This window comes from Glandiceps talaboti, chromosome 8 (assembly GCF_964340395.1).
Source record: "Glandiceps talaboti chromosome 8, keGlaTala1.1, whole genome shotgun sequence".
Taxonomy (NCBI): domain Eukaryota; kingdom Metazoa; phylum Hemichordata; class Enteropneusta; family Spengelidae; genus Glandiceps; species Glandiceps talaboti.
Genome location: NC_135556.1, coordinates 9,040,125 through 9,054,006, shown reverse-complemented (window position 1 = coordinate 9,054,006; position 13,882 = coordinate 9,040,125). Strand labels below are relative to the sequence as shown.

The following is a 13,882-nucleotide window of genomic DNA, read 5'->3' as shown; positions in this document are numbered from 1 at the left end:
ATGTCAGACACAAAGTAACTACAATAACCCGCTGTCAATCATGCCATTCGGACAGTTTGTTATTGGTCCACCCGGTGCTGGTAAGACGACATACTGTGCTGCTATGAAACAGTTCATGGAGGGACTCGGTCGGAAGGTAGCCATCATAAACCTTGATCCAGCCAATGATAATATACCATATGAGGTTGCCATAGACTTGTCATCACTTGTGACTCTTAGTGATGTAATGGATACACTCAAACTAGGACCCAATGGTGGTCTTATATACTGTATGGAATACCTGGAGAAAAACTCTGACTGGTTGAACAAACAACTTCAAGAGCACACAAAAGATAAATATTTGTTGTTTGACTGTCCTGGTCAGGTTGAACTATATACCCACCATTCCTCAATGAAAGTGATTGCAGGTTTACTACAGAAGTGGAATTACAGGGTAGGTTGACAGTATTTACCCCTTGTTGTACTGTTAGTCTCTTTGGCATTAAATGATAGGATACCACTAGATCAAGGTAAAGTAATGTCACAGTACATCAAAGTTGACAGCATGACCCTTCAGGTATGATTTTGGTGTAAAAAAAGTTACATCATAACTCTTAGTCTTATGGTATGATTGTGTGGGTTGTTGGTGGCCAAGTGGTTAGCTTGTACGCCTCTTACCACTGTAGTCTGGGTTCAAACTCATCCAATGTCGACTGGGTTTGATTAAAAATTAACCAGGTAAGAAGGGTGATGCTCAGATTGACCCAGCCAAACAACACAGGTTTTCCCCGGATACTCAGTCCAATTTCCTCCTGCTTTTGGACACTAAAGCACTAGGTTGCTGCAAAGTGGCAACCATTCCACAAATTTCTGAATTTATTTGATAAGTAAAGATTATTATTTAATATTATGTCAGTATTTTCAGAGTAAGTTCGAGATTCTCACTTTGTCATTGGTTGTTTTCTAGTTGACAGCAGTACACCTGGTAGATTCTCACTTTGTCATTGGTTGTTTTCTATTTGACAGCAGTACACCTGGTAGATTCTCACTTTGTCATTGGTTGTTTTCTAGTTGACAGCAGTACACCTGGTAGATTCTCACTACTGTAGTGATGCTGCTAAATTCATATCTGTTCTACTAACATCATTGTCCACAATGTTACAAATGGAAATGCCTCACATCAATGTACTTTCTAAAATGGACTTGGTGGAGAAGTTTGGAAAGCTAGGTAAGTACAGTACTTAGTTACCCTGACAGGGAACATGTTAGTTAGTTACCTTCTCTGAATATCATCTGTTTGAACACCTGGGCAGTGATCCATTTACCAAGAAGTTTCACATCATTGAATATCTGTAACTTTATTCTCCATTGTAGCTTTCAATCTAGATTACTGCACAGATGTGTTACATTTGCATATTAATCTGTAAGAACACCTGGACAGTAATCCAATCACCAAGAAGTGTAACATCAATGAATCTTTGCATCTTTATTCTTTGTTACATCTTTCAACCTAGATTACTCCACTGATGTGTTAGATTTGCATAATAATTTTTGAGAACACCTTGACAATGATCCATGAAATATCAGATATCACATGAATATTTCTATCTATGTTCTTCATTTCAGCCTTCAACTTAGACTACTACACAGATGTGTTAGATTTACATTATCTGTTAGAACACCTGGACAGTGATCCATTCACCAAGAAGTATTGCAAGTTAAATAAAACTCTGGTTGATGTTATTCAAGATTACAGCCTGGTTTCATTTACAACTCTCAATGTTCAGGTCAGTTAGTTTGCATTTATTAGATGAACGTTATGCATATTCATGACTATTTATCTGAAGGAAATAAGCACTTAGGATTCATGAATATTCATTGTTCATCTAATACATATCCATGTATGGTAATCTCCATGCTGCAATAGTGTAAGACTGAAAAAACGATATAGGTAAAATAAGAGTTTCAATTTGGTGTTCTTCAGCAATAAAGCGAAATTTATGTGATGTGAAATCATGAAATGACTCTCCAGAACTCAAAGTTTATGAATTACCTTTATTTCCTGACATTTCCCTTTAAAATATCATGACTCATTCACTTAATTTTTTTTTGTGCATTACAGGATAAAGAGAGAATGTTACAAGTATTAAGACTGGCAGATAAAGCCAATGGCTATGTCTTTGGTGATCTAGAGGAAAGGAACCTACAAGCTCTCATGTCATCAGCTATTGGCACTGATTTTCAATATTTCCAATATCCTTTTAAAATCATGGTGATAAGTGTTGAATATCATTGATCTTTTCTCATTATCTGAAATAGAATTTTACCTCCTAGTAGATGTGTCATAAAAATAACAATCATTTCTTGGTCAACACAGTGACTTTCGCTCTGTGCTTTACTATTAGAGAGTTGCGACAGACGCATGTGAGAATAAGTTAACCTTCTTGTTCTATTTTGACCCCCTAGCAGGAGGTAAAATGTTAATGCAGGTACCGAGAATTAATTAAGAAGCCAATTTTATTTTCACATGTCTTTTTGCCATCCTCTGAAATCATGTCTCTGCTTTCATATTGAATTGAATTGAATTAAATTGAATTAAATTGAATTGAATTGAATTGATTATGATGCTAAACAGAAGAAATTTTTTTTTTATGTTGTAGTGAAGTTTACCAAGGCAAACACATGAATGAGCAAAGTTGAATATTGTCCACAAAGAATACAAAGTCATCATAGAAAATGGTTATTTGAAAAGATTTTCAGTCTATCACTATTTGCCACAATATAGCAGTATTGAAGGTTTTAAAACACAAGTGACAGGGAAGTGAATTTTATATTGATGCCTATACACATAGCAGGGATGTAGATAAGCATGAAGAGGGCCAGTAGCTGGGAAACACAAGCCACTGTATGTGAATTGTTGAACACGTTCACGGGTCTTCCACATAGATATTACTGCCTACTTCTCCAATTTTACATGCTACTTTTAAAATTATTTACATCCCCATCATATACATAAATATTAAATAATAATAAACTTTATTTAGACTCGTAAAAAACTTTCGTGAGGGTTGAGCACATTTATGGCAGACATAAAAATGAACAATAACAATAAAATTATAGCAGAAAATGAAACTAGTACAAATGATTATAAGCACATGGTTTGGTCTGAAAATCACTAAAATGATTGTGAAACTTGAGTAGACTTGAACTAGTTTCCACTTTCACGATAGCAATATGGGTTGTGATTTGATATTAGAGGTGTCAGCCATCTTTCCACAAACAGCAATGTTCTCCTTAACCACCAAGCACAGCGCCCTCAGTGCAAGAGAAGTACATGAAAGATGATGATATGGCAGATGATGATCTAGATAAACCTATCACTCAACTATTCTGATGTCCCTGGACACTTTTTGTGGATGATCATTATTTTCAGAGCTATGCAATACAGTTGACTGAAAGAGGTCTCAGCAATATTAGAGATTTCTGTCAGAAATTGTGCCATGTGTGTACAGCTGAGAAGTAGAAAATGGGACATCTATGGGCAGGCTTCAAATGCAGAAGTAGAAAATGGAACATGGGCAGGCTTCTGTACCTCTGAGAAGTTGGAAATAGGACATCTGCCAGCATCAAGAAGAGAATTTGCTGTTCCTGTCATATAAAGATTCTCAAAGGCCCATGAGTCAATCCCAGATTTTCAGTGTTACTATCACAACAATATTCATGAATTATGTTAAAAGTTGTTGTCCTGTGCTTACATCTGAGAAGTCAAAAATGGGATATCGGTGGATTTCAAGTGGAGAATTTTTTGCTCCGCTGTCATATAAGGAGGGTTTCTTTATACCAACCTTGATGTCCTACTACTAATGAATGTGGTCTGTACACATATGTAAAATATGTATGCTAAAACCACAAAATTTATGGGATGGTTTTTTGAAATCCAGTTTGTATGTATATGCATATTGTCAGTAGTTGTCCAACTATTGAAATAATGACGCCATCTTATATATCATACATATGTCATATATAACAAAAACAGTCCATGTAGGGTTTTTATTCAGTTACTACATCTGATAATTAAACTCCATAGTGCAAACAGACCTGTATCATTTAGACACATACCTGTAAATGCACATCTATACAGTGTCTTGCCCTAGAGTGAAAGACTCATTGTGGACACTTCTGATCACTCACCAACACACCAACACATGTGTAAGCAAGTAATACACACCCACAACAACAAATCCCTTAGTCTAACTCTGCCCCCCCCCCCCACCCTCCCTAAAACTGGTAAAAGTCCTCAAATTATTCATTCTGTACATATACAGTAACTATGTACATGTATCAGTTCAAAAATTAAAGTCAGAAGATAGACATCTTGTCAGTCACAATTGCTTGTTAGATTGGTAGGATACAGAAGTGGTTTTATGTAGTTCATACAGACAATCTCAGATTGCAGCAGAAGCTGAGAAAGTTAAATACTTTATATTTCTATCTGAAATATACAACATTTGTGCCACACTATCAGCTACCACTCACGTCTATACTACACCATGGATCAGCACCACCTACTAGATCAAAAGATTTAGGCCCATCTTTAAGTTGTGATTAGAAGTTCAAGCAGAGGTCATTATGTAGATTGAAATGGCAGAATAGTTTCTGCTTCTGGTGATAAGAACGATTGTTGTAATGTTGCTTGTCCAATTGCTGTACTTTTTTTGACTCGGCGAGTTGAAATTTTTGTTAGTAACATTTGAAGAATTGTTATGATAGTAATGGTCTTACCTAATTCTAAGGTAGGAAAGCGTATAATGAATGACACTTGTAAACTCTTAAGTTGGAAAGAAGAGTTGTAAACCTTTTATTTTTGTATTCCTTTCCACTGATGTATCTTCTCCATGGAAATAAAATGTCATTAAAAATATCTTAATATCAATTAATCACGACTTCAGTGTGTTTCACATTTCTTAGAATTAGCAAGATGTAAAAGTCCTTTATTTATCTGTTACCATAGAAATTTGCAGCACAAGTGTCTTGCTTTGACATCAGAGGTCGAGGAAGTCTCGCCCAAAGTGGATCTTGCTATGATGCCAGGGGAAGCCACACCTAATATAATGCCAGCCTTTTTTTTATAAGTTACCAAATTGAATGCATACATAGCAAACTTGCAGCTCAGATATGATGTCGGGGGAGCCACACCTAAAATGATGCCAGCTTTTTTTAAAAGTTACCATCCATAACAAACTTGCAGCTCAGATGTCTTGATATGATGTCAGGGGGAGCCACACCTGACTGGATCCAACTTTTCATGCATAAATGTTTCTGAGTACCTTAGTCCTGACAGGCCACATCTGTGATAGTCTGTTCCTTTGATTTTGAGACCTTGGCAAGTTTGATGAAACCAATATTGTTGCAGCAATTGTATTCAATCAGCAAGGAAACTAAGTGTCTCTCATTTCTGTGCTGCTACTTTAAGTTTTTCTGAATTCATCAGCACTAAACTGTCCTTAATATAGTTCATAGTTTCCTTATCTTGTTTCTTCTCAGCTATCTTCTGAGCTTTAGTGAAATACACCTCTGCATCAGAGTAGTTTTCTGAAAACAGGAATAACATAATTCTGTTAGGCAACGAGACTCTTATGGACATACACATATACAACATGTAGTATATTGATAAAATCAAGCATCGTGTGTTTATGAATGGTTCAAGTCACCAGGCTAAATTTGAACCACTGGCAAATGCATTGGGAGTCTGGTAGCATAGACATTACTATGTGATGAATTGACTCCTATGTGCTAACTAAGGCTGCATTGACTTCTTTACTCCCAAAGCATTTGAGTAAGTTATGTGTATTTCTATATAAGCATATATCTGTTCCAGGGGTAATAATTATACACTGCTATGATCATGACATTCATTCTGGTGCTTTAGATCATCAGTATATATACCCAGGTACAACCAGTGACAGGCAAGCCTTTACAAGTGGAACTAATTACAACCAGTGACAGGCAAGCATTTACTAGTGGAACTAATTACAACCAGTGACAGGCAAGCATTTACAAGTGGAACTAATTACAACCAGTGACAGGCAAGCATTTACAAGTGGGACTAATTACAACCAGTGACAGGCAAGCATATACAAGTGGAACTAATTACAACCAGTGACAGGCAAGCATTTACAAGTGGAACTAATTACAACCAGTGACAGGCAAGCATTTACAAATGGAACTAATTACAACCAGTGACAGGCAAGCATTTACAAGTGGAACTAATTACAACCAGGGAAAACAAAGACATGAATTGGATTAATAATAATGTGCATTATGTTTGATAACAGTTTTATGGCCTCTATACATTCCCAAATAAATTTCAAGTTCTGCTGACATTTCATGTAACGTAAAGAGGCCATAAAACTATTCTTATCAAACCACGAAATGTATAGCTATGGATATCTCTCTAGTTCCAATATGCTGTGCCAAGGGTTATTAATCCAATTCATTTATTTATTTTCTCTGTTTGTAACAAGTTCCACTGTCAGTCACTGGCAGTAATATTCACTAATCATAGCCAATAGTAAAAATCAACTGTAGACTAACTTCTATTCATTTCTATTGACCCAACATTGCAAAGTAATCTAGGAATATCCGTCTTAGAGACTTGTTGGGCTAGGTCCAATGCTTTCTTGACATACTCGTAGGCATCATCAAATCGGTTCTGTTGGTCATACACTGTGCCTAGGTCATTCAGTATCGTCACTGTCTGTAGAGAAGACAAAATGAAATATATATAACAAGCTACAATTTGAAAGAAAGGGCAAGCTGTGAGATAGGTCAAAGGTCAAACCGTAGTCAAAGAAAAATTTGCCAATGAGTAGTTCTAATATTACCCTCCTGGCTTCTGTACTAAAGAGAAAATAGTTGCACTTTGGGGACTGCATTCATGAAAATGTTGACTTGATATATATTGGAAATGTGGCGATACTAACCCGGGATTGAAAATTAGTCCTTTAAAGGTTAGCTTTAGTAAGTGTGTAGAAATGTTACCATGTACTAATGTGAGCTGTAAGTACAGGGTGAGGTTTAAGGAATGCTCTTGGAATATCTGCCAAAAATGACTTCTTGATTGAGCAATACAATACCTGTGGATGTTTCATTCCATCAACTGTCAACTGTTTTTCACACAGATAGAGTGCTTTGAGGAAGGCCTTCTCTGATTCCACTAGTCTTTTCTGTGATAGTAGATAACTTGCATAGGCATTCCAGCATAGTCCTAACAGTGACAAAGTATTCATGTCTGCCTCTTCATTCTCTATTGCTGCAGCTATCTTGTTATCTGTTGTTTCAATACACCAGACGAAGCCAGCACTAGCCTCAACATGTCTGAAACGTGGACAGACTTGTTAAGTTTTTTTGTTCCATGAAATGATCAAGATTAGATATCTATTGAATAATATGACACTAGATTTGTGTTTTGTTGAAAATAGGCATCAGCCGTGTTCATTGATTTCTAGAAAGTCCTTAGAAGTCTTGTCTGGATACCAACGTGGGGAACTGAATCATCTTGAGATTCCATGAAGGATAGCAATAGCTGGACTATTGGAAGTCATGATATTTAAAACCACTCCTGGAAAGTCTAGGATGAATGTCAGTCACTCCTGTAGCTGCAATAATTGTAGCGTTTGATGTGATTTTGAGGGCTTTTTCGTCTGTTTTTGTGCCTTTTTTCGTTCCGACGTTTAACCCAAATCAAACGCTACAATTCATCTAATGCAAATGCAAATAGACGGAAGCGATTCAGATCTGAATCGCAAAGTTGGGCGGACTTTTCTGCTAAATAACGCCTCACATGGCAAAATATCGGACATTTACTAACGCCAACATTAATTACGGAGCCTTCAAGACCAAAGAAGTGTTCAGAGGTACCCCAATTCCGTCAAAATCGGCAAATGTAGCAAGGCATGCAGCAGTTTGAAATGGGTAGTACGCTGACCCCTCGCTCACGTTTTTAATGTGGTCTCGTCTATTTGCATTTGCATTAGAGGAATTGTAGCATTTGATTCGGGTTAAACGTCGGAACGAAAAGAGGCACAAAAACAGACGAAAAAGCCCTCAAAATCACATCAAATGCTACAATTATTGCAGCTATCACTCCTGGAGTTCAAATATACAAAATGGCCACTTCTAACATGTTGAAAATCTACATAGCTGTACAAACATTTTCATTCAATCTAGTGCTGTAGTGATATACAAAGGACAATATGGACTATAGATAGAGAAACCGAGAGACAAACAAACAAACACAGCAACTCAATAATGGATCATTCAAAGTCAGACAATTACTGATAATCCTATAACTGAATCTCAGGTGAAACTCACCGATGTCTTTTTGCATAGATTTCTGCCAGTTTTAAAGACATCTCAATAACAGCGTTATCATCTTTAGAAAAGCCAGCACCTAACAATCCTCGTAGAGATTCTTTGAATAATTCTTCAGCTTTGTGGTAATGTCCTCTCTTCATTGCTAAGTTGGCCATCTGATATGAAATCAAAATAGATTCATATCAAATTGATTGTTAAATGAAAATTCATCATCTGTGTTGGTAATCCAATGTATACGTTTTCCTTGGGCCACAAACCCAGCTAGTTTGAACAAACTATTTTTGTGGTCCAGCCTGGAGTTTAAAGTTATTTTTTTTTACTCTTCATTGCCGATGTATTTATTTAATTAAGTCCTTTTCCTCATTTGATATGCCAATTTTATTTTGTTTTTGATTTCTGGCAAATAAATATGTACTAATGTATTTACATTAAACTTTTGTTCCAAACACAACCTTGGAAATTGTTATATTTCAGGCTTTGGACATGTCACATGTGAGCTTAATAAGGAGTCATCAGTGCCTGGAAGTTGTATCGCACTCCATCTCTGTTTAGTGATGTTTGGCATGGCCAGATATAAATGGCTTCCTTCACTCCTCATTCAAAATGTTTGGTTTCTCTATCAAGGATTTAAACACAAAGTCCTGGCGATTCTATGTTTCTACCCATAAGGTCACATGTTCTGAATAATGGGTCAATCTGTTGACAAAGACTGAAGTGTGCAGTCAAAAAATTTCAGGTAACAATTTTCAACTTTGAAACGAAACAAAAGTTTAATTAAGTAATTACAAAGGAAACTTTGAACCAAGGGTTTCATTAGAGTTCCCAAATTTCAGCAATAAATAATGAGTTTTGCTAAAATACATACTTGTGGAGGTCATCATAGTACAATCAGTGATCTGATACTTCTAATCCAGTCATGTCAATTTTGTTTATGATTTCACCAGATCGAAGAAGTATAGGGTTGGTCGGGTCATGAGAAACATAGCCGCCCTTTACAGGAAAACTACCATCGAATTCATTGCAGAGGTACTATAGAGGCAATAGTCAAATACTGAGACAAACTAGAAATCGAGTAAGGAAAACTCTCAAACCTGACAGGAACTTTCTCAGAGTCACTGTGTGAGGGAGGGGTGTAGTAGCAAAAGAATTACATAAGTTCTGGACATGATACTCACCTGATCATAGATGTAAATAATACCTTCTGTAAAGTCATTTTGTTGTGCCTTTACTAAAGCTCTGTGATAAATACGTTCTGCATCAACAGGTCTTCCTTCCTTATCAGCTATCTGTGTCAAAAAAAAAAATCACAATTATATGTAAAATGCTTCGAGAATCCTTCATTACTAAGCATGCTTGAAGGGATTTTTTTAACGAGAGGGTCCAAGGACCTGCTGTGTGATGACAGACTGGTGAGTAACTGTACAGCTGGAATAGTATACATATGTGCTCTATGTTACAAACCCTCAGTAATGTCTCATCATGCAGATCCATACCTTGGCATTTACACAAAAGACTAATTTTCAGCACAGAGGTTTCTTCTATCCTAAAGCCTTGTTGTTTCTGCTTATGTAAGCTGCTCCAATGCCATGGGGTAGCAAGTGGTTATGTAAGCAGATCAACGATTGGATCTTTGAGACTAAGGTTTGTTCATTCACACAGAATATGACTAGACACAAACAGTAAATAAGGAGATGGGCATTCTATTTTCATTAAAGGGGAACAAGCTGAGTTCATGTTTTTTTGGGATGAATTTTTTTTGCATATTAAAAGGTCCTCACAGTATTCTACTTACTGATGTATACTTAACTATCACTTGCAACTGACTGAATTCAAACCTGGTATTGGGATATAACTTATAAACGATCCAATGACGTAATTTATCATATGTATAAAAAAATGTACAGGAACCACCCTACTATGCAATCAACTGTTCCAACAATACCAGAACACAAATTGTAATGTCATAGAAAGCAAGCATCAACATTAACATTATAGTTATACTAGAATAGTTTAAATTAAGTTTTTTGTTAGTTATTTTCAGATAAGGCCTAAAAAAAATAATTGTTTGGTTCCGGTTACCTGACCCCACCTAGCTTTTCACTGCCGACCCTAAACTTTTTTTAAGCAATCGAGGAAAAAAAATAAAATCGCAAAAATCATGAAGTTTCACGAGAAATAGTGGACTTAAAAAGAAATTACAAAACTGTTCCAATCTGTAATGGCTGTACATCTGATAGGAAGAAATACACAACACAGACACCATATGGAAAACAATGGAAAACCTGAACTAGACACTCACACATGAAAAAAAAAATATAATAAAATAAAATAAAAACTATTCTAAAATTGAACGTACTCGGAACCAGACAGTTTTTTTTATTAGGTCTAAGTAACGAGTTTATAAATGTAGCTTGCACCACTTTAAAATCTTCAAATCTGATCATTATATATCTTGTTGAATACTTACCATTGCCTGTACAACAATACTTTCTACTGTGTCAACATTTGGTTGTTTGAGAACATATTCATAGATAAGATATGCCAGAAAAAAAACAAAACCTGAAAACAAACATCAAGAAGATATTATTACATATATCTATATATTTGACTACATAATCATATTATTACATGAGATTCATTTGAACCACAAAGTTATGAGTATTACATATTGTAGTGGCCATATTGAATCATGAGGATTGGGTGTTGGTGTTGGATTTTTAATTTACACAAAACATTTTCATTATGGCTTCCTAGTTGAAAAATCATTGTGAAACAACATTTACAATTTTAAGTCTGTGTTTGTAACTCAATACATTGCAAAAAGCTAGAGAATGTGTAAAAAGTTTGTTATTATACATACACACTTATACCATCTAGTCAAGCCCTAGACTCTCACACAGAATTCTGTGATTCCACCTACAGCGTTCATATAAACATGATGACGTCATCAAGTCCCCCACATGATTTTAGTTTGAAGAAACTGGAGGTGGAGTCCTGGGTGGACATTGGACATAGTCAAAACAGCTGTATCAAATGAATATAGCGATCACGACAGCCTGTCAAAACAATGGATTACTACTGACCAACATGTGCTGTTCGCACTTCGCTCACCATCAAGTGGTTGATCCACAATTAACGCCTTGAGTCACAGGCTTGACTAGACAGTATAAATGTATATGGTCTGTCAGACACTAGACTAATTCATGACATGATGAGCAACCTCCTTCATGTGTGGTAATGACATTTATATGAAGGGACAAATTGGATATAGACATTGGGACAAGTTGATGAGTTAATATAGTGGGATGAGTTAATTGTTCATAGTATTGGGACGAGTTGGTGTTGGAACATACAGTGACTGCATCCTACAAGAATCACACTGTTTATCAGCACAATCCAGGGCCTTTAGTTGAATGTGATAAGAAATTTGTGTTTACCTATGGTTTACCATACTTTAGTATATCCATGTAAAATTACCAGGATCTGTCTTGAGTGAATTAGAACAAGAGACTGATACAGTTACAATTGTAACAAGTATTCTGGCTAGCTAGTGAGGTAACGGTTTAGGTTAGAGCCAGGTTTTTTCCTTGTCTGTGGTTAGATATTAGGAAAAGGGTAGAGCCCCCCCAAAAACAAAAAAAACAACAACAACAAAACAAACCAACAACAACAACAACAACAACAACAACAACAAACGCAGACCTGACTAAAGTTGTTCATATATAAAATTATATTGCCTATTAAAGTTAATGTCAATCACCCGGATCGATATGTAGTAAATACTACAATACAACAAGTAACACTGAAGTAAAGCACTTTCTGTATGTGCTACACTCATTTATACTAGCATTCATACCAAGTGTTAGTCCTGCTTCCATGACGGTGCACGAGTCTGTATTACTGACTTGAGGGGGAGGGACAATTGTCAGAATCGAGTCCCGAATTCCTCCGTATGCAAGCAGGACTAACCAAGTGTAAAAGTATATACTGTTTCAATTGGTTTATTTACAAGTCTAGCATGTAGCCTTTCTAATGTGATCAATTAGCAAATGAAAAAGTATACTTTTACACCTGGTATGGATGCTTTAAGCGATTGTGGTACATACAGAAAACGCTTTACTTTGGTGTTATGGGTTGTAAGGAGACAGCTGATTTTATTTTGTTTGTTTGTTTGTCTTCTTCACACATGGAGGTATAAGGGGAGGTACCCCCATGCAGATATCAAGTGTGTTTGTTGGTGACATGTCAAATTAGAAGCCTACCTGTAGTGCCTATAAGTAGTGCCCTCTGCGCACCTCTTTCACGCTGTTTATATTGCTCAAGTATCCGTCTCGTACTTTCTTCGTCTGTCTGTCGACTGCTCTTTGAACGAACGAAGTGTCTTCGAGTACAGAGATTTTGATAGTGATGAATTGCGTTGACAATGACAGGGTAGCTTTGGCGATCGATTAAGTTCTTAAAGTGAAAGCATCTGCTGGACACCAATACATGTCGACATGACAGAGAAGCATTGCATCTCAGCATATTTAATACTAAATATTGAGTAGACCATGTCTTTCTAATGGACGCCGCCATCTTTTTTTTTTCATAAACACTCTGATATGATGTGCGCCCTCAAACAATGATCAGATGCTCGATTCGGTTTTTTGTTTTCACTAGCTGTCGTCATAGCTAAAACGTACAGTGGAGACTTGGAGCTGCAAACGGTGGGTAGTGTAACCACGTATCATATCAATACAAAACTGAAGTGGCATAAATACTTCAATTATCGACGCAACGTCCAATCGGATCAGCAAACTATGGGTTATTCGTACACTTTAGAAATGTGAAGTAGAAGGACGTTGATATTCCAATCTGATTAAAATCCGATGTAGATGTCGGCTAATCGCTCATTGCTATTTTACCTTCGTTATTTTGCCTGAATTGACATTCGTAGTACGTGTTTACGTGTTTATCCTGATCGCCTCCTCTAGAGGAAGGTAAAATAGCAATGAACGATTAGCCGACATCTCCATCGGATTTTAATCAGATTGCTGATATTCTTGTTTTTGTGGATATGAAGCTGTCAGTAGCTGTACTAACTGACAGTGGTCTCGTTACCTAGGTAACGTTCATCCCCAAGCGTTCTTCTCATCTTTTCCGAAGATAGTTTTCCAATTTTCTTTTCCTCCCAACAGACAATTTAGTTCTAATTAGCCATTGAATCTTGGTCAATTGCATCATTTTGCAAATGAAAGCTTTAGCAGACCATGACGTATATTAAGGAATCATCACTGTTGGGCTTGCTAATAAGGCTTAGATAGGAAGTAAGGGTTGTGAAATCCAGTCATATGAGTCAGGGTACTCAGGTAACATAGAAGTAGCTACTAAGTTACGTATTAAAAAGACTTTATGACCTCGATAGTACCGTGACAGGATCAGGACCGCCGAGGCGTAACCGGTCCACCATTAAAACTTTGTACTTTCAACAATTGCAAGACAAAGCACGATGGTACAGGTTGTAGCACCGTAGCCGACTGTACATGTA

General features: G+C 36.6%; 2 protein-coding genes across 2 annotated transcripts; one reads left to right on the top strand and one right to left on the bottom strand.

Annotated features, from left to right (window-relative positions):
- The first annotated feature begins 28 nt into the window (after window positions 1-28).
- On the top strand, window positions 29-3,638 carry LOC144439138 (GPN-loop GTPase 2-like). Its single transcript, XM_078128407.1, has 5 exons — window positions 29-433; window positions 1,051-1,207; window positions 1,606-1,766; window positions 2,102-2,251; window positions 3,492-3,638. The coding sequence occupies exons 1-5, from the start codon at window positions 41-43 to the stop codon at window positions 3,636-3,638; spliced, it is 1,008 nt and encodes a 335-aa protein (XP_077984533.1). The 5' UTR covers window positions 29-40.
- Window positions 3,639-5,332: 1,694 nt separating this feature from the next.
- On the bottom strand, window positions 5,333-12,886 carry LOC144439492 (tetratricopeptide repeat protein 19, mitochondrial-like). The gene is made up of 7 exons (XM_078128788.1): window positions 12,618-12,886; window positions 10,823-10,914; window positions 9,531-9,641; window positions 8,353-8,510; window positions 7,116-7,356; window positions 6,574-6,736; window positions 5,333-5,571 (listed from the first exon to the last, which is right to left on the bottom strand). Exons 1-7 carry the CDS (start codon window positions 12,877-12,879, stop codon window positions 5,429-5,431), a joined length of 1,170 nt encoding a protein of 389 aa, XP_077984914.1. The 5' UTR covers window positions 12,880-12,886; the 3' UTR covers window positions 5,333-5,428.
- Window positions 12,887-13,882: the final 996 nt, after the last annotated feature.